The 20,870-nt window shown below is 40.8% G+C and overlaps 1 protein-coding gene across 1 annotated transcript; it reads right to left on the minus strand.

The window, feature by feature from the left end:
* Window positions 1–17,838: 17,838 nt before the first annotated feature.
* Window positions 17,839–20,134, minus strand: LOC110884654 (protein PSK SIMULATOR 1). The gene is made up of 2 exons (XM_022132382.2): window positions 19,013–20,134; window positions 17,839–18,225 (listed from the first exon to the last, which is right to left on the minus strand). Exons 1-2 carry the CDS (start codon window positions 20,095–20,097, stop codon window positions 17,964–17,966), a joined length of 1,347 nt encoding a protein of 448 aa, XP_021988074.1. The 5' UTR covers window positions 20,098–20,134; the 3' UTR covers window positions 17,839–17,963.
* Window positions 20,135–20,870: the final 736 nt, after the last annotated feature.

Here is a 20,870-nt window from a genome sequence, read left to right on the forward strand (position 1 = left end):
ATCCGTCGTAATTAACGATTAACTTAACGGTTAATCACAAATGGTCCAGTGATTAGCCGAATCAAAGGTAGTTATATGTTGGTAATTATGTGGGCTTTAAACCCTTAAAAGGGCACCCTCTAATTCCCACTCTAACTAGTCCAAATGTCGGGTCAAAGTTGCTTAGAAAAAGTCAACAGAATGCTAACTTTCGATTTTATGCATAATCAGTAATGTAGATGGTGTGTAACCTGTTTTAACACTCATACAACATGTTAATAAGTATTATAAGTGGTCTAAGCTTGTTTGATCCGACCATTTACTGTTTTGTCCCGGTTCAGAACCGAAAGTCGCAAAACTTTGACTTTTGCTTTGACTACAGTTCTGACCCGTTATGGTATGATTTAGATATGCCTTAGGAATCTCTTAGGACCAGGTTACATGATGGTATAACCCTCTGTGACCGGTTCATTGTTTGTCCGAGTCTTTTGCACATTTCCGTTAAATGCTTAAAAGTTGACCATAACGCCCTTTTTTACTTTAAAACGAGAATTTTGGACATGTGAAAGGACAATAACCTTAGTTACTGATTTCTAAGCATGTCCCTAAAATTTCACGTCAATCCGAGGTCTAGAATAGGAGTTATGCTAAATAGCGCAATTACGGAAACGTTAGTAATTAAACGGCGCAATTAGCATAAAGCCTATCTAAACCCAAATTTCGACACCAAACCTTTTACACACTGATGTAAAATAATATTTTGGGATTTTTAAAGATTTTTAATTATTTTTAACATGCTCATAACCTACGGTTATGGCATTGATTCGGTAAATATCGAATATACCCTTTTCGAGCATAAAATGAGTTCTACAAGGTATTTTGACCCGAATCCAGTTGCTACTGACTTTAAATAATAAATAGAGTATTTTGGACTTTATAAACTGTTCGGAAAACTCAGATTTCCTGTAGAACTCGGAAACCTCTTTTATAATCTTTAAAATGACCGAAATACCCCTACGGGGCGTATATTGGGATTAAACTCGTCATGGGCATAATGGAAGGTGTCCTACTGATACCACAACCTCTTTAGAGTATATTAACTCAGGAAACCTGTGTAGGACTCTTACGATTACCCGTTACGCCTTTTACGCGTACGGTTCGGGTTATGTAACTAGTTTACATAAACTAGCCGAAACGGGTCAAACCTTATCGTTTTTACTTCAAAATCCAGAGTGTGGTTATATTACCCATATAAAACAAGTCTTCAAACTTGTTGGGTCCAAACCACATTCCATTCCCGGTTTTCGCCTTTCACGCGATTAAACCGTAATTATCCGTTGAAACTGACCGGTCTAAGCTAGGGCTAAATTAAAGACCCGTTAGGATTCTAATAGGTTGTTATAAACCTTCATTCCAGAACAGGAGACCAGTAAAAGATACTTGCATTTGTTTGTTGAGGTTATTACTTGCTCAGGTAAATACTTTTAACTTATTTTCTGTTATACGGGCTTGGGTTACGATATATAAAATACCGCTTGGTCGGGTAATTGACCCTAACTCATTAGTAGTTGGGTATTATCAATGTGACCCGTTTAAAAATTTGTTTTGTTGGCTTTACGCCTTTGGGAGCTTAATGACCATGTCCCGGATATCCTTGGCATCATTTTACGAAATGGCCACGACCTTGACACGCGGGTGTAGGCGTACACTCGACAATGTGTCTATATTTATAAAGGTATAACCGTTGGTTTTCCCGCCACGACTTTATGCTATGTGGCGTGTCTATTAACCTTAAACCCGGCATGACCCGGGCGACTGAACGCATAGTGAACATGTAATTCTTTTACAAGATTTAATTGATTAATTATCCCAAGTTATAAAGAGTTTGTGCCTTGTGCATTCAAATCAATTTTATTAAACCTTTTACAAAAGTGTCGGTTGAATGTATTTACCAGTGTAAACTGACGTATTTTCCCCAAAAAGATTAAATGCAGGTTCTACACAAAATAGGTTGGCCACTCCTTAGCATCGTTAGAGTCTCGCAAGCTTGGGATGCCACTATCTGTTGAACAATATTTCTATTTTATTTTGATCCCCTATGGATTTATGTCGACTACTTGTGATACTTGGATATTACATTTGATGGTTGAAATATATCTATCTTTATGCTTCCGTTGTGCATTTAAATATTGTGTGGTTTGACTATATTGTTGCTAACTACGTCACGGTAATCCCCTACCGGGGCCACTGGTGAAACATGTGGAAATCAGGGTGTGACAGGTTGGTATCAGAGCCAACGTTGAGTGAATTAAACACTATCCTTATGTGTTTAGTCTCAATGACACGATTGCACATACTCGAGTCTAGACAAGAACATAGGACAAATTCAAATTGTGATTCTAATTTGTCTTTTATTGTTTATAGTTGATTTAAAAATTTATTAAGCAGGAAATATGCCACCAGCAATTAGAAGAGAAGGAAGAGGCAAAGGGCCGATCACTACTCACAATGATCACGAGGCCGGACCTTCACATATGCGAGCTCCTTCCAGCACAAGGAGTGAAGAACCTCAGAGGCGTAGAAGGAACCTCTTTGAGCCCGCAAGACGGTCTACCTCACACAGTTCGACGCCTTCATACCGTCACTCTTTTGGGCTAAACTCAGAAAACGAGTCCAGTAACCCTCAACCTTCGTTCATACCTCTCCAGCGTTCTGTTTCGCACCGTTCCTATGGCGACCCTACTCCTTTCTTTCAAGGCCAGTTCAACCCAGCAGACTATGTTCGGGAACCAGTAGGTTTTAACCCTTTAGGACCTGAAGACCATTTCTCCGAGGATAATGCGATGGATATGGACGAGGACACGGATCCCATCAAACCTGCCAGAGGTACCCCCAACCATCCTATCGAAATCTCTGATGGGTCATCCTTTCATGGAACACCTTATCAAGGCCCAGACAGTTACCAGGCGAGGTTTAACCAGTGCGAGTGGTACTTTACACCCTCTCACCATTCATCACCTCACCAGCAGCAGCAGCAGCAACAGGATCCTTCCGAGGATTCGCGTTTCGTGGCAGTTACGCCACCACCTCCACCGCCACCAGTTCATCAAGCACCTCCAGATCCGCCAAGGCGTAGGAGATCAGGCGCGCGGATGTCCACACGAGGAGGGGAATTTCACTTTAGCACCCCTCGCCACTCGAGTGCAAGTCATTTTCCGCCACTACCTGAAGACCCAGAAATGGGTGGACCTTCGAGCCACCCTGCAGAGGTGAATTCCGCACCAGTTGCACCACCTCCGCCACCATTCGGCTACGATAACCCGATACCAGCATACGCCAGATCCACAACATATAACCCGTTTGAGTTGCCGACTCACACTCACTATAATTATGCTGACGCCGACCCATACTTGGTAGCGGCCAATTACAACGCCCTCCATCCCGAAGGACCTTATGGAAATCCCTGGGGATTAGGATACGCAGCTCATGGGTATCCAGCACCTACTAGACCTCCGGTTCAACAACCGTCGCAGCAGCCACGTTTTTCCTCACCGGAGCAGGAAGAAATCCTTCACCGTTTAAATAGGGTAGAATGAAACTTTGAGCAAGAACGTAAGAACAATCGTGGATTCCTTAAAGGCATAGCAAACCTGTTAAAAGGGAAGAAGAAGCGAGATCATTAGTCTTTATATGTTCTATTGTATTTCCTATTACAATCGAGTCCCTGTGTGGACATCTATTTGTTTTAGTCCCTGCGTGGACATTTTTCTTGTGTTTAGTCCCTGCGTGGACAATTGCCTTTCAGTCCCTGCATGGACTTATCTTATTGTCCCTGTGCGGACATCTATCCTTGTATTTGGTCCCTGCGTGGATTTGTTTTCTGTAAACCTCTGCGTAGGTATTTGTCTATTGAAAGTCCCGTTTAGGGCAGTGTGTAATCATTATTATGACTGGTGGAATGTTAAGTTTATAAATTTCATTTTTGTCATTTTAATATGAAATAAATTAAAAATCATTCCTTTTAATTAAGTCTGCCTAAATAAAGAATCTTAATGGTGAGACCTAGCCTGGTGTCATTATAAGACCCGGCCAAGATGGTGAGACCTGGGTAAAAGATTCAGATTCCTGTTAACCTCTGTAAACATGTTAACATTCTTGGCAGATGTGATTCGTTAAAATCACACGCGTCATTCGTATATGAGAGTCCTTCAAAGGATTCCAAGACCTAAATTAATGATTTATAAATCATGGGTTTAATCATCAATTAAGATGATCACTTATCAAACATCCATTAGTGATGTAGTGCCTACGGGCCATACTTATTGTCATATAAGACAAAAGACAGTTGTAGCCTATAACTCCTTGTCAGAAAAGGTAAAAGAACTATAGTACAAACCTTCATGCCTTGATTCTCTGAAATCCTGGCTTATATTATAAAACGTCCTTGTGACTAGGCTTTTGTGCCACTAACAATATTGTTTGTAATTAGGATAAGTTATACTCGAATCATGAATAAAAGCGAGTAACAAATTAACCAAGTATGGTCTATGTTTACCATGGTTAATGAACTGCCATAAAAGACAATTCCATAATAAACTCCTAAATAAAATTCTGTCATATTCTTTGTAGCAGATCAAGATCTCAATGGCTGACCCAATTGGAGCTAATAGTCATTCAAAGGAGGATGTCAATGATAACACCCAAATTAATATAACGGGCGTTGAATTAAAAGCTTTGGTAGACGACGCTGTTAAGACGGCCTTAGATCGGCAGTACGAAGAGTATAGCGAGTCTCGAAGCAGGACCCGATCTGCACCACACTCTAAACCAAAAACCCATTCTGGACATCACTGCAAACCACCCTCTACCCAGTCTAAACCTGAGAAGGATGACGATCAACACTCATCAAATGAGAATAGTGTCCGTCCTAAGAATAAAGTGTTCAATGATGCACCTCGCGCCAAGGGTTGCACGTATAAGTATTTTGTTTCCTGCAAACCCCGAGACTTTACTGGGGAAAAAGGCGCTGTGGATTGCATGACCTGGCTGGACGAAATGGACACAGTTGTGGACATTAGTGGTTGTGCTGAGAGGGATGTGGTGAAGTTTGTTTCCTAGTCATTCAAGGGTGAAGCCCTAGCGTGGTGGAGATCATTGGTTCAAGCCTCTGGGAAGGTTGCTTTGTATAGCATGACGTGGAGGAATTTATTGCTCTCATCAAAGAAAACTACTGCCCTCAGCACGAGGTTGAGAAGATAGAGTCTGATTTCCTATCACTGGTTATGAAGAACCTGGATTGCCAGGCATACATCACGAGTTTCAACACCTTGTCAAGATTGGTTCCGTACCTTGTGACCCCGGAACCCAAACGGATCGCGCGTTTCATTGGGGGTTTGGCCCCAGAGATAAAGGCTAGCGTGAAGGCTTCTAGGCCTGCTACATTTAGATCCGTGGCAGATATATCTCTGTCTCTCACACTGGATGCAGTGAGACAGAGATCTCTGAGGAATGCTGACACTGAGAAGAGAAAACGTGAAGATGATGATTCACGTAGGTCAAGCAAGAAGCATTGGGGAATCGTGACCACAAGAAGGGATCAAAGACCAAGAAGAATGACCGACAGTCGGACGATAGGCCCAAGTGCAATGTTTGCAAGAAGCACCACTTCGGAAGGTGCATGTATGAGCCGAAATCCCAGCCGAAGGCATGTGGGATTTGCAAGTCCTCTGAGCATAGGACACTTGAGTGCAAGAAACTCAAGGATGAAACTTGTTATAGTTGCAACGAAAAAGGGCACATCAAGACTAACTGCCCGAAGATAGTGAAGAAGGCTGAAGAAGGGAAAAAGACCAATGCCAGGGTCTTTCAGATGAATGTTCAAGAGGCTATCCAGAACGACAACGTCATAACCGGTATGTTTCTTATCAATGATGTATTCGCAAGAGTATTATTTGATTCTAGAGCAGATAAATCCTTTGTGGATTAAGTTTTGTGAGTTGTTAAAATTGCCTGTTAAAACCTTGAATGTGAAATATGAAGTAGAACTAGCTGATGGGACTATGGGAACAGTCTCAACTGTTTTAGATGGATGTGTTATATCCATTATGTGACAACTCGAATTTCCAAGATTTCTATTTCGCATTTACTGCACATTCATGTATTGTTTAGTTGGTTATTTGCACAACTGATTGCTATGGAATTGTATACGTTTTGATTCAATGAAGTGTATTGTGTGTTTGTGCATTGTTATGTGTTAATTGTGATAGACTTGTCAAATATGTGAACTTGGTGGTGAAACTATGAAATTGTTGTGAGATGGTGTGCTTGTGTAAAATATGATAATAAAGGGTGTAAAGAGTTATTAGTGAAACCTAAATCATACTTAACCCTAATCCCTTGTTCACTAATCATTTTTCACAAAAACCAAAGCACGTACATTCACTTTCTCTGGCAATCATCATCACCATCATCATTGGCACAAGATAATCATCGCTTTTGATTCCTCTTTCTTTAGAATCATTCAAGGTAACCGTTTACTGATTGTTTGATTGTATCAATTCTTGATTATTAGAACACTTGTAAACCCTAGCTTTCATATGATGGTTCTGTGCTTTGATTGATTCTGATTACTGATTGAATTATGATGATTGAGAAATGAATTAGATTAGTGTGTAATCAATTGCCTGATGTTAAGATACAAGTCATGATAGATGATTGATTGATAAGTGATTTCTGTTCTGCAAATGTATGAGTTAGGGTTTCTTGATCGCATGAACGTAAGTGTAACTGTCCCAATGATTCTGTGTATTAGCTTTGGAAATCACGTATGTTAAAGTTCGGAGTAAAGAGTCAGAGTTTTGTGAATGAAAGTGATTGTTTGTCTGAGTTTTATGTTATCATACATTGTCCGACTTTTATGAGTTCTAAAAGGAATCCGACATCTATAATATAACAATGGTCCGACCTTTAAAAGTTGTAGGGAGTCTAAGTTTTATAAAGACTCAAGGTCCAATCTTTATAGGGGTGTTAGGGTCCGACTTTTGTTAAGACTCAAGGGGAGTCCGAGTTTTGCTCAAGGGGAGAGTGATCCGACTTTTGTTGTTACATTGGTCCGAAGTTTGACAAGGGAAAGTCTAGTCCGACTTTTATAGAAAGGACACTAGGTCCGAGGTTATGCAAGATGACCATGTCCGACTTTTTAAATGCCTAAACCTGGTCCGAGTTTTAGATGTTAAACATGTCCGAGCTATGTAAGGGTAATCATGAGGGTCCGAGTTTCTTAACTCCATTGTGTTGTCCGACCTTTAGGTTAGGAGTTTAGAAGGTCCGAGTTCTTAAGGAGGTGGTATGGTCCGACTTTTAACCTGTAATGGGTCCGATGTTTATGTGTTTATCATGCTGTCCGAGTTTAATCCCTATACCCCCAAGTCCGACTTTCACCCCTACTCATGTTATCCGAGTTTTAACCCCACATGCCCTGTCCGAATTTCATGTGTGGAAAGCAAAGGGGTCCGACTTTTATCACTAGTGCATGTTATCAGACTCTTTTGAAATACACAAGCGTATGGTTTGATTTTTCTAGTGACGTTCATACTTGGTAACCTAGCCCGACTTTTATGCATGATAAACTAGCCTGAGCTTTATGTTAAATATACACAGTCTGAACTGATTACTTGATAAATGATCCGACGTCGTTAATGAACTGTCTGAATTAGGTTGATTCTATGATCCGGAATGCTTGTTGTGATGCATGCACTAATTACTGTTTAAACTCGAAAAGACTGTATGATTGTATGAAGTTGAATACAACTGTATAATCCTGCATGCGTGAACATTCTATGTGATATCATCATGTACACAATAAACACACAAGACATAGTTGCTCGAATATCAAGGATTTGTAAACCCTAATTTGATGCAAACACTTACATCGTATCATGTGCAACATATCCTAGGTCTTGTGTAACGGAATTAGACATTTGATAAACCCTAGAGCATAGCATACCGAGCAAACCAAGGTGAGTTCACACAGCCAAGGCATGGGGTTCCCAGGGTGGGAATGGGATTGATTTATTTACTTGTACTTCCCTAGATAATGGAACGTAGTGATATGATCCTCGGGTGAGGAAGGTGATTGGTTAAGATACTGCTAGACTAGTGATGCTTATAGAACTGATCTTCGCACACACGCCAGGATTGGCTGCGATAATATGACTGATCTTCGCACACATGCCAGGGTTGGCTGCGATAATATGACTAATCTTCGCACACATGCCTAGGAAGGCTGCGAACTATACACTAAAACTTCGCACAGGTGCCGTGTGGCCGTGATACAAACATACCTAGTCTAGAATACTTGAGAACTTTCCCTAATCTTCGCATACATGCCTGAAGGGCCGCGATACGAACTATTACGATACATGACTTAATGAACGAATCCAAGGCTTACTATACTATTACATATACCGAACTATAAACTGTGAACTCGCTCAACTAGTTCTTGATCCTCTGTTACATGCCTTGCAGGTCGTTAGATACATGGAGCTTGCACAGGGAGGAGCAGGTCGTTGTGGAGCATGGATCGTGGATGCCATGTTAAAACATTTAAACATTTGAACTTATGTTACACATTGGGTTTTCATACTTATGCTTCCGCTACACTTTGAAACTATGATTATGTCTTGAACACCTATCGTATTGAATGATTGGTTTACATTTACTTTTCTTGATATTAATTACATGTTCAATATGATTGGTGGCTTGATCCTGGTCAGTCACGCTCCCAAGCGGTGGTATTCCGCAGGTGGATTTTGGGGGTGTGACACATTAGGAATCACTCATTTCCTTTATCCCTGTTACCCTTTAAACTAGCTGGTTTCGACGTACTATTGGGTATGGATTGGTTATCGCATAACCAAGCCCAAATTGTGTGCAACAAGAAGCAAGTGGTAATCAAGACTCCGTCTGGAGAACCACTTACCATTCAGGGAGATACTCGGCATGGATTGCCTGCGCAAGTGTCTATGCTAAAGGCATCCAGATGTTTGAAGAAGGGATGTGTCATTTATATGGCACAGGTGACTATCGGTGAGGAGAAACCCAAGATTGAAGACATCCCAGTTATCTCTGACTATCCTGAAGTTTTCCAGGAAGAACTGCCTAGTTGGCCACCAGATAGGCAAGTGGAATTCAGTATCGACATCATTCCAGGAGCAGCGCCTATTGCAAGAGCACCGTATAGATTGGCGCCGACTGAAATGAAAGAATTGAGGACGCAGCTAGATGATCTGCTAGCCAAAGGTTTTGTTAGACCAAGTTCATCTCCTTGGGGAGCACCAATCCTGTTCGTCAAGAAGAAAGATGGTTCGATGCGTCTATGCATTGATTACCGTGAGCTGAATAAAGTTACAATCAAGAATAGGTATCCTTTGCCCAGGATCGACGATCTGTTCGACCAGTTGCAAGGAGCGAGCTACTTTTCCAAGATTGACCTAAGGTCAGGGTACCATCAATTGAAGGTCAAGGACACAGATGTGCACAAGACTGCATTCAGGACTCGTTATGGTCATTTCGAGTTGCTAGTGATGCCTTTTGGGCTCACTAATGCACTTGCCGCATTCATGGATCTCATGAATCGCGTCTGCAAGCCGTATTTGGATAAATTTGTCATTGTCTTCATCGATGACATCCTCATCTACTCAAAAAGTCAAGCTGACCACGAGAAGCATCTTCGATGTATTCTTAAACTGCTTCATCAAGAAAAGCTTTACGCCAAATTCTCTAAATGTGAATTTTGGCTACGAGAAGTCCAATTCCTTGGACATGTAGTCAGTGAGCGTGGTATCCAAGTGGATCCCGCCAAGGTTGAAGCCGTCATGAATTGGCAGGAGCCGAAGACGCCTACGGAGATTCGTAGTTTCCTAGGTCTGGCAGGATACTACAGACGCTTCATCGAAAATTTCTCAAGAATTGCTGCACCCCTAACTTCTTTAACTGGAAAGAATATAAAGTTTAATTGGGGCCCTAAACAGCAAGAAGCTTTTGATATCCTCAAACAGAAGCTAAGCAATGCTCCTGTGTTGACATTGCCGGAAGGAATGGAAGAATTTGTAGTGTATTGTGACGCATTGCACACCGGGATGGGTTGTGTGTTTATGCAGAAGGGCAAGGTGATTGCCTATGCTTCGCGACAATTAAAAGTGCATGAAAAGAATTACACCACCCATGACTTGGAGTTGGGTGCCGTTGTATTTGCACTAAAGCTTTGGAGGCATTACTTGTATGGTATTAAGTTTGTGATCTATTCTGATCACAAAAGCCTCCAGCACCTGTTCAATCAGAAAGATTTGAATATGAGGCAGCGACGTTGGATGGAAACTCTGAACGATTATGACTGTGAAATAAGATACCATCCAGGCAAGGCCAACGTAGTCGCAGATGCCTTGAGCAGAAAAGAAAGAGTGAAACCAATAAGGATCAATGCCAAGAGCATTGGAATCGGAACAGCCTGAATGAGAGATTGTTAGCTGCACAGAAAGAAGTTGTGTCAGAAGCTAACTATCCTAACGAAAAGCTAGGAGTAACTGAATATCCTATGGCAAAGACAAAATTCTGAGATTAAATGGAAGGATATGGGTTCCTGTTTATGGAGGTCTTCGAGACGTTATCCTTCAGGAAGCCCACAGTTCCCGATATTCCGTTCATCCTGGAGCTGATAAAATGTACCAGGATTTGAAGGCAAACTTTTGGTGGATAGGCTTGAAAAAGTCTATAGCCACCTATGTAGCAAAGTGTTTAACTTGTGCGCAAGTAAAAGCAGAACATCAAAAGCCGTCAGGCTTGCTACAACAGCCCGAACTTCCCGAGTGGAAATGGGAAATGGTGACGATGGACTTCATCACCAAGTTGCCAAAGACAAAGAAGGGAAACGATACAATATGGGTAATAGTTGATAGACTGACCAAGTCAGCATATTTCCTACCCATAAAGGAGACTCACAGCTCTGATATATTAGCCCAGTTGTTTGTAGATAAGATTGTAGCCCTTCATGGCGTGCCTGTGTCTATGATATCTGATAGAGATACCAGATACACGTCACACTTTTGGAAAAGTTTCCAACAATCTTTGGGCACACGTTTGAATTTCAGTACGGCTTACCACCCTCAGACAGATGGACAAAGTGAGCGTACAATCCAAACGTTGGAAGACATGCTTCGTGCATGTGCGATCGACTTAGGTGGTAGTTGGGATAACCACCTACCATTGGTCGAGTTATCCTATAACAACAGCTACCATACGAGCATTAAGGCTGCACCTTTTGATGCCCTATATGGTAGAAAGTGTAGAACGCCCGTTTGTTGGGCAGAAGTTGGAGATGTCCAGATGACAGGACCTGATATGATATTTGAAACAACGGACAAGATTGTCCAAATTCGCGATCGATTGAAAGCTGCCGGAGACAGGCAGAAAAGCTACGCAGATTTGAAGCGTAAGCCTTTCAATTTCGAAGTAGGCGACAAGGTATTGCTTAAGGTATCACCCTGGAAGGGGGTGATGCGATTCAGTAAGAAAGGCAAGTTAAGCCCGAGATATATTGGACCCTTCGAGGTAATCGAACGTGTCGGATCAGTTGCCTACAAATTAAACTTACCGGAAGAGCTCAGTGGTATCCACAATGTGCTCCATATCTGTAACCTGAAGAAGTGTTTCGCTGACGAATCACTGGTTATACCGCACACAGATGTACACATCGATGAAAGCTTAAAATTTATTGAAAAACCTGTGTCGATCGAGGATCGACAGGTTAAGAAACATCGCAGGAAGTATATACCAATTATGAAGGTAAAATGGGATGCCCGTAGAGGTCCCGAGTACACGTGGGAGGTAGAGTCCACGATGAAAGAAAAGTACCCTCATTTATTTCAATAAATCTCGAGGTCGAGATTTCTTTTAAGGGGTGAGGATGTAACACCTCGAAATTTTGCGTCCTATAATGTATTGACACGTGTCATAAGTTTACACGTGGTAATAAATGCTAAATAAGGACTAAAGTTGACAAACATAGAAAGTATGTGAATCCGAGGGTTCAAAATGTCAACAAGGGATAAATATACTGTACAGTAACCCTAAATGATGCTCGTACCTTCAAACGAATAAATCATGGATCGTACGGAACGAAATGCGGAAGAAAGTGAGAGATTACAAACTACAGGGGTTAAATGTGTCAGCATATTAAAGTTATACCTCTGAATGACCCATTAACGAACCCGAGACTTTGTAACAGTAAATTACGCTCACTAGAATGTACGTTATAAATTTCGCGAAGTTCCGTTTTAAAACGAGAAAGTTATGATCAAATTCGTATGCGAGGGGTTAAAAGCGTCAACATTGAAAGTTAGGACTTTTCGGGTAATAATAAATTAACCGAGGACTTAACGGCGAGGGTAAAAGTCACGAGGCCCTTATACGTAAATTAACGAGGCCCAAAACGCAAAGTTACCCCTTCAAATCGCCAAAGGCCAACAGTAATAATTGAAAAGATTTGAAAAATCTTACTTTTAGGTCTCAGGCGGGCCGCGTAAAGGTAGCAAAGGGCTTTACGCGGGCCGCGCTGACAGTGAAGATATGGGCTCTGACATTGAGATTCAAGCGGGCCGCGTAAAGGTTACATGATCTTGGACGCGGGCCGCCTCAGCCACCCAGATGCAGAAAAGTCGGACAGAAGCACTGTTTGCTGTTTTAACCGACTTATGGACCATTATTAAGAGCATGGGCACCCCCTAAACATCCTCTAGCACTCAGAGACACTTGGTGATCATCCAAGAACACTTGTAGGCATTGTTGTCAATGATCTAAGATGTGTAGTTTACTATAAAAGGCCACTAAGTGCATCAATGTTCTTCACACCTTCAAACAACACTTCTGATCATTTCTGATCCCTGGTCGTGCATAGGACTCTTGTAAGTGTGCTCCACCCTTTCTTGGTTAAGTCTTGCTTAGATATAGCTTAAAAGTCAATCTGTCGTAATTAACGATTGACTTAACGGTTAATCACAAATGGTCCAGTGATTAGCCGAATCTAAGGTAGTTATATGTTGGTAATTATGTGGGCTTTAAACCCTTAAAAGGGCACCCTCTAATTCCCACTATAACTAGTCCAAATGTCGGGTCAAAGTTGCTTAGAAAAAGTTAATAGAATGCTAACTTTCGATTTTATGCATAATCAGTAATGTAGATGGTGTGTAACCTGTTTTAACACTCATACAACATGATAATAAGTATTATAAGTGGTCTAAGTTTGTTTGATCCGACCATTTACTGTTTTGACCCGGTTCAGAACCGAAAGTCGCAAAACTTTGACTACAGTTCTGACCCGTTATGGTATGATTTAGATATGCCTTAGGACTTTCTTAGGACCAGGTTACGTGATGGTATAACCCTCTGTGACCGGTTCATCGTTTGTTCGAATCTTTTGCACATTTCCGTTAAATGCTTAAAAGTTGACCATAACGCCCTTTTTACTTTAAACGAGAATTTTGGACATGTGAAAGGACAATAACCTTAGTTACTGATTTCTAAGCATGTCCCTAAAATTTCACGTCAATCCAAGGTCTAGAATAGGAGTTATGCTAAATAGCGCAATTACGGAAACTTTAGTAATTAAACGGCGCAATTAGCATAAAGCCTATCTAAACCCAAATTTCGACACCAAACCTTTTACACACTGATGTAAAATAATATTTTGGGATTTTTAAAGATTTTTCATTATTTTTAACCTGCTCATAACCTACGGTTATGGCATTGATTCGGTAAATATCGAATATACCCTTTTCGAGCATAAAATGAGTTCTACAAGGTATTTTGACCCGAATCCAGTTGCTACTGACTTTAAATAATAAATAGAGTATTTTGGACTTTATAAACTGTTCAGAAAACTCAGATTTCCTGTAGAACTCGGAAACCTCTTTTATAATCTTTAAAATGACCGAAATACCCCTACGGGGCGTATATTGGGATTAAACTCGTCATGGGCATAATGGAAGGTGTCCTACTGATACCACAACCTCTTTAGAGCATATTAACTTTGGAAACCTGTGTAGGACTCTTACGGTTACCCGTTACGCCTTTTACGCGTACGGTTCGGGTTATGTAACTAGTTTACATAAACTAGCCAAAACGGGTCAAACCTTATCGTTTTTACTTCAAAATCCAGAGTGTGGTTATATTACCCATATAAAACAAGTCTTCAAACTTGTTGGGTCCAAACCACATTCTATTCCTGGTTTTCGCCTTTCACGCGATTAAACCGTAATTATCCGTTGAAACTGACCGGTCTAAGCTAAGGCTAAATTAAAGACCCGTTAGGATTCTAATAGGTTGTTATAAACCTTCGTTCCAGAATAGGAGACCAGTAAAAGATACTTGCATTTGTTTGTTGAGGTTATTACTTGCTCAGGTAAATACTTTTAACTTATTTTCCGTTATACGGGCTTGGGTTACGGTATATAAAATACCGCTTGGTCGGGCAATTGACCCTAACTCATTAGTAGTTGGGTATTATCAATGTGACCCGTTTAAAAATTTGTTTTGTTGGCTTTACGCCTTTGGGAGCTTAATGACCATGTCCCGGATATCCTTGGCATCATTTTACGAAATGGCCACGACCTTGACACGCGGGTGTAGGCGTACACTCGACAATGTGTCTATATTTATAAAGGTATAACCGTTGGTTTTCCTGCCACGACTTTATGCTATGTGGCGTGTCTATTAACCTTAAACCCGGCATGACCCGGGCGACTGAACGCATAGTGAACATGTAATTCTTTTACAAGATTTAATTGATTAATTATCCCAAGTTATAAAGAGTTTGTGCCTTGTGCATTCAAATCAATTTTATTAAACCTTTTACAAAAGTGTCGGTTGAATGTATTTACCAGTGTAAACTGATGTATTTTCCCCAAAAAGATTAAATGCAGGTTCTACACGAAATAGGCTGGCTACTACTTAGCATAGTTAGAATCTCGCAAGCTTGGGATGCCACTATCTGTTGAACAATATTTCTATTTTATTTTGATCCCCTGTGGATTTATTTCGACTACTTGTGATACTTGGATATTACATTTGATGATTGAAATATATCTATCTTTATGCTTCCGCTATGCATTTAAATATTGTGTGGTTTGACTATATTGTTGCCAACTACGTCACGGTAATCCCCCACCGGGCCCACCGGTGAAACGTGTGGAAATCGGGGTGTGACAGTTTATCATAGTTGTACAATTTTGTGTCAAGAATCAGATTGGAGCGGGAAGTGACTACTCGAAGATCTGACGAAGACTTTCACAAGACTTGTAGATCTCGCATATATCAAGGGAGAGTCTGTAAGTGCACCTCTGATGATACATGTTGGTTTCTACAAGTGAAGATGTTTCAGGGTCTAATTTGTAATTGTTGAAAAGTCTGAGTCTCATGTAACTTGTCTGTATTTGTGTTTTATGGTCCTATCCGAATTTGTCTAGCAAATTCGAAATCTATGTATTGTTATGATCCGCGTTTGTTATGTAATGTCCGAATTTTTTATGTATATTTGGACTAGGTTTTGTTAGGACATATGTGGCCGAGTTTGTTCATGGGATGTGTTCCGGATTTGGTCATTGTATTTATACTGTGTGATTAAATACAATGATACAAATTTTAAGAATTATCTTTCTGTGCAAGAAAACTTTCTAGAGAGAGAAACAAGACACTAACTACTGTGTGTTCACTGTATGTGTTCATAGGCTGGATAACCTGTTCTTCTACACCTTTTGTCTCATGACCTACACAGCAGTATGCTTCTCGTGGTGGATTCCACACACCACGTGAGTCTGTTGTTGGAGCGAGATATCCTATTCGTGTGTTCAAGATACGTAGACGACCCTACTAGGTCTTTCAACTGACCTTCAACTTTTAAGCCCAATCCAGATATCCACCAACCACTTGAAGCCGATAACTCTAGCTTAGCCCATTCTTGAAACCCAGACCATCAAGTTTGTTCCGTCAGCACATCATCATCATCATGATCATCATACTCAGTAAATCCTACCGATAGAAAAGTTAAGGTAAGGTCTGATGAGAGTAGGATGTAGACTGCGTTACTTCTAGCCCATGATTAGAACAGTCAATTAAAACCAACAATAATATTTAAAAATAATCACATGAATATTAAATTGTACTTTTAACAAAAGCCTACCGGTTTGGCTGACCAACGACCAATCCGGATGGTTCAGTTTGACTTTTTTCAAAACTATATTGATTCACGGGAAAATTACCAAAATGTCTCTTGACCAAGTGCATTAGCAAAATTGTCACCTTCCTGCGTCTTTGGAAGGTCCTCCCAGTATCGGAAGCGTCCGCCTTTCGCGTTTAAGCGTCCGCCTGTCACGTTGAACCGTCCGTTCCTTTTCAAGCGATACGTTTCCGATGTTGAAGCGTCCGTTCCGTTACGAAATTGCGTCAGTTACCGACGCATGATAACCATAATTTTTTTAATGTTTCCATGTGTATGTTTCCGAGGCCTGCCCGACGCTTCCGAGGCTTGGCCGACGCTTCCGAGGGCTGGACCACGCTTCCGAGGCTTGAGCCGAGGCTCCCTCGATGCTTGACCGACGCTTCCTGACGCTTCCGAAAAAAGTTGGAAAGTCAAAAGCCGTTTAACTTTTACCGTTGCACACATTTACCCACTATATAACTCGTTCACTTATCACTTATCAAAATCAAAACACCCGCCGTTTTCTAACAAAATCAGCCATTTCACAAGAAAATATGACGTCGTCAACGACCCGACAATGGCCACCTCCTGGACTGACGTTGAAGACATTGCTCTGTGCGAAGCATGGGAGCAGGCCATGATCGATCCTCCACCTCGAGGACATGGTGGGCTCTGGGTCCGTGTTCAACAGAATTTCGCCCAACTACGTGGTCCGAAACACAACCGGACCGCTGACGCACTATCCTCCGAGTTCCGTGTGCTGCGGTTGGAATGTGAGAGATTTGATCGATATTTCAAGAAAGTGGAGACAGAAATGCCGGACCTTGGTGAGGACGATCAGAAGGAGGTGACCCTCATCAACTACCATCATGAAGAGAGACATGATTTCAAACATGTCTCGGAGTGGGAGGCTATTAAGATATGGTTTTAGATATAATATTATGTGTTGTTTGTTTTTTTTTGTTTTTTATTATGTTATGTTTTGATGTTTAATATAAAAATTTTTAACTAAAAAATAACGTGTTTTATATCGTTTAAAATTTGCTCCGTTAACATACATATAGTTTTTATAAGGGACCTTTTTATAAAGAGCATGCACATGATCCCATGTTAGAAATGTTTATAAGTTATAAAAAGAAATTGGACAAAGATACGGACCCTGCGTCGTTGGCCGACACTTCAGAAGCTTCACGGACGCATTGCGCCTGAGGCGGACGCTTCAACATCGGACACATGTCGCTTAAAAGGAAACAGACGCTTCAACGTGAAAGGCGGACGCTTCACGTGAAAGGCGGACGCTTCCGAGGCTGGGAGGACCTTCCAAAGACGCAGGAAGGTGACAATTTTGAAAATGCACTTGGTCAAGAGACATTTTGGTAATTTTCCCATTGATTCACTCCAATGTTCACCAAGGTCTGCGAAACCGAATCATAAACATTCCTATCCACTATAAGGATCATATATTCATTCAGTTCGTTATACACTTTTTAAGAGTTACATTGTGTTGAACACTGCAATTATAACTTCGTTCATGTCCACAAAGCCATAATATTGAACAAACAAAATAAATCCTAGGTTGACCATGCGATAAACATATTCATTAAGGTATGATAATATTAGTACCAAGTTGAATACATGTACGTAGAATATATATACAACTTGTTTCATGTTCAAAACTTTACACCATTAATTTAGTACCAACTACATAAACATGTCCACCACCACCCCACCGCGGTCAACCGGCCGGCGCCCCGCGTTTGTCGTGCATGTATAAAAAGCTCAAACCCACTAATATCTCAATAATCGCAGCTTCTGTCTTGTCCTTGTCTGCAAAATGCAATGTCTGCAATAACAACATTGGAGGCCTCATCTGAAAATTAGTCATCTCCACTCTCCTCTCCCGTTGCCACAACAAAGTGTTTGTTGCCATTGGCGATAACCACAAGAATATCCTCCTCAATGCTTCCTTCATTGCCTTTTTATCACAGTATTTTCCTCTGCATTCAAATTCAATACATGTTGCTAGTTACTGTTATTCTAAATACAATATTTTTTGGATTTGTAGACGGGATGGAACCAATGCATGCATCATAAATTGCTGGTTATTTTTTATTTATTTATTTATTTTTTTTTTTGGAGATGCCGCTCCTTGAAAGGGCAACATGCATTAATTCTATTTCTGATGATGCATGCATGGTTCAGAGTGTTGACCTCTTAACGAGGCTCTTAATGGTTCAGACATTTTACTTTTACTGGTTTAGCATTTAATGGTTTAGACTGTTTGTTTCACGAGCAGATGTCTGAATGGTTCAGGCATTTGTCTCTGAATGGTTAAGATTTATACAGAGTCTGAATGGTTAAGACCTCTAATCTGAATTAGTCAGACATTTCCCTCTGAACGGTTAAGCATTATACAGGCTCTTAATGGTTCAGACCTCTTACTGATTCAGCATTTAATGGTTCAGATCTCTTAATAGTTCAGCACTTAAACATTCAGGTGTTACCAAAGAGCCCCTAACTCTATAACTTTACATGGAAAAGAAGTCAGGATTTATGGTCGTTTGACCAACAGCCAAAATAACATTCAGCTGTCCTTTGAGTTCGCTCATATGCCTATTTATACAACTTACAAAAATGTTTAGTAAATACTTATTGCCACATCTCTAAACCACCTACAAATCCAAAAACTCCCTTATATAAGCTCGAAAAAGTTCCTTTAAAAGATATGTAACTAAAGAAGAAATGTAAGTTAATTTGTTTTAGTAAGTCAAGAAAAACACTTACAACTGACTCTTGATCTTCATCTTCACCACTGCTCTTATATGTCTTGGCAACATCTTAAACATCTCATCTCTCACATCATCCTTTAACTTCTTCCTGCTCATATTCTCCTCCGCCATCATTATCAAATTCGCATAAAGAATCTGCAACCGTGACCCCCCAACCGTATCAGGCCCCGCCACATGGAACACGGTTGCTCCCCAAGCTGGAACCGTCTTCCGGCTAGGAAACCTAATAAGATTCTTCCTAGATTTTGATCTTATCAGCTTCGCCCGTGAACACTTATCATCATTTGCCGGTTCCACAGTCCAGTACTCAGATGGGATATTCGTAACTAGTTTCTGTTTGCTCGGGTACGCCGCGGGCAAATCCGGCACGTACGGCCCAAACACCATGCATATTCTAGCATAAATCACACACACAATCCGTGACATTGATCTAACAACCTTATCGAAAGGTTGTGTCCATAGTTTTGGCTTGCGAACATGATCACAAACTTGTTTACGGTTTGGCGCAATCATCCATTCGATTGCAGGAAAGTTGATCATGTTTTTAAACGGAACAGGAGAATTAGGTTTTTTCTCGGACACATCCGATGGGGAAGGACTTTGCATGGAGCCATACAAACTCAATGTTGATAATAAAAACTTTTTTAGTTTCCTAATCTTATTCTTTGTTTTACTTGATCCATATTCAAATTTTCTTAAATCCATTGACCCAGATTTAACCTCTGCATAAATGATATTGAATCCCTTTAACGTAAAGTCTGGACATTTTCGGCCAAGGCGGTCCACAACCTTCGCGGCATTGTCGAGGTCTTCGATCTTTTCGACGCACGCAAGCTTTAGAAGGTACCCTTCGTCCTCGGAATTGAGGTAGAGGATGCCTTTAGATTTGAAGATTTCTTTCCGGAGGCGCGATATTTCTGGATCGGAGAGAGAACGGTAGAGATTGAGGAGGCGAGAGACGGCTCTTGCAGCCTCGAATGCGAGGATGTCAAGGTGGTTGTTTGGTGGTTGTTGGATTGGTGACCCTGTGTAGCTACCATTGTTGCCGGAGAGACAACCAATGGAAGCTAAAGCCACCATATTTGGGGGTTGTGAAGATGTTTACATACGTTTTATGTTTGTGTTGCAGGGGTGGATCATGGTTTGAGGGTAGGGTTGGGTTATGTTCATGATGGGTTGGAATTTGGAAATACATATTGTTGCCTGAAGGCTTTTGGTAGTTTTTTTTAAAAGGAGTAAACTACAAAAGCACCCTTGAAAGTTGAAATCTTGATTAAATAGTAATAAAATATTCACATTTTACTTATAACTTCTTACAAATTAATATTTAAAAGATTAGAAATTCATATCCCGTCCTAAGAAATTGTTATAGTCGTTAGTCATTTGGTTTTTTTTTTAAGGTACCAATTTCAACTCTCGTTAGCATCACCTTTGAAGGACATTAGTGATGGCAATGAAGTTTAGAACTAGGCTTCTCTGGAGCTCGCTAGTTTGAAACCGAGGCGAACCACCGGGTTTACCGAGTGGGCCTTCGGGCCGGCGGATTTTCCTCAGAACTGGTGGCTTGGTGGCTCGGATATGCTCCAACGCTGCCTGTTATGGAGGAAGGGATGCATTTGCTCAATTGAGGGCATCTCGATACTTATCCGGTGATTTAATTTGCTGTTCAAATAAAAGATATGTATATCCCTAGTATACTGATTAGCATGCTTGTTCATGAAATCTATTTTTTCTCTTTTTATCATACTATATATATCGCTTGTTATGGATATCATAACGCAAACTTAGAACCTGAAAGCAGGGAAGTGGCTAATTCAAAAGAGTAGGCATTTTCAGATCTTATATTATGATAA

This window comes from Helianthus annuus, chromosome 10 (assembly GCF_002127325.2).
Source record: "Helianthus annuus cultivar XRQ/B chromosome 10, HanXRQr2.0-SUNRISE, whole genome shotgun sequence".
NCBI lineage: Eukaryota > Viridiplantae > Streptophyta > Magnoliopsida > Asterales > Asteraceae > Helianthus > Helianthus annuus.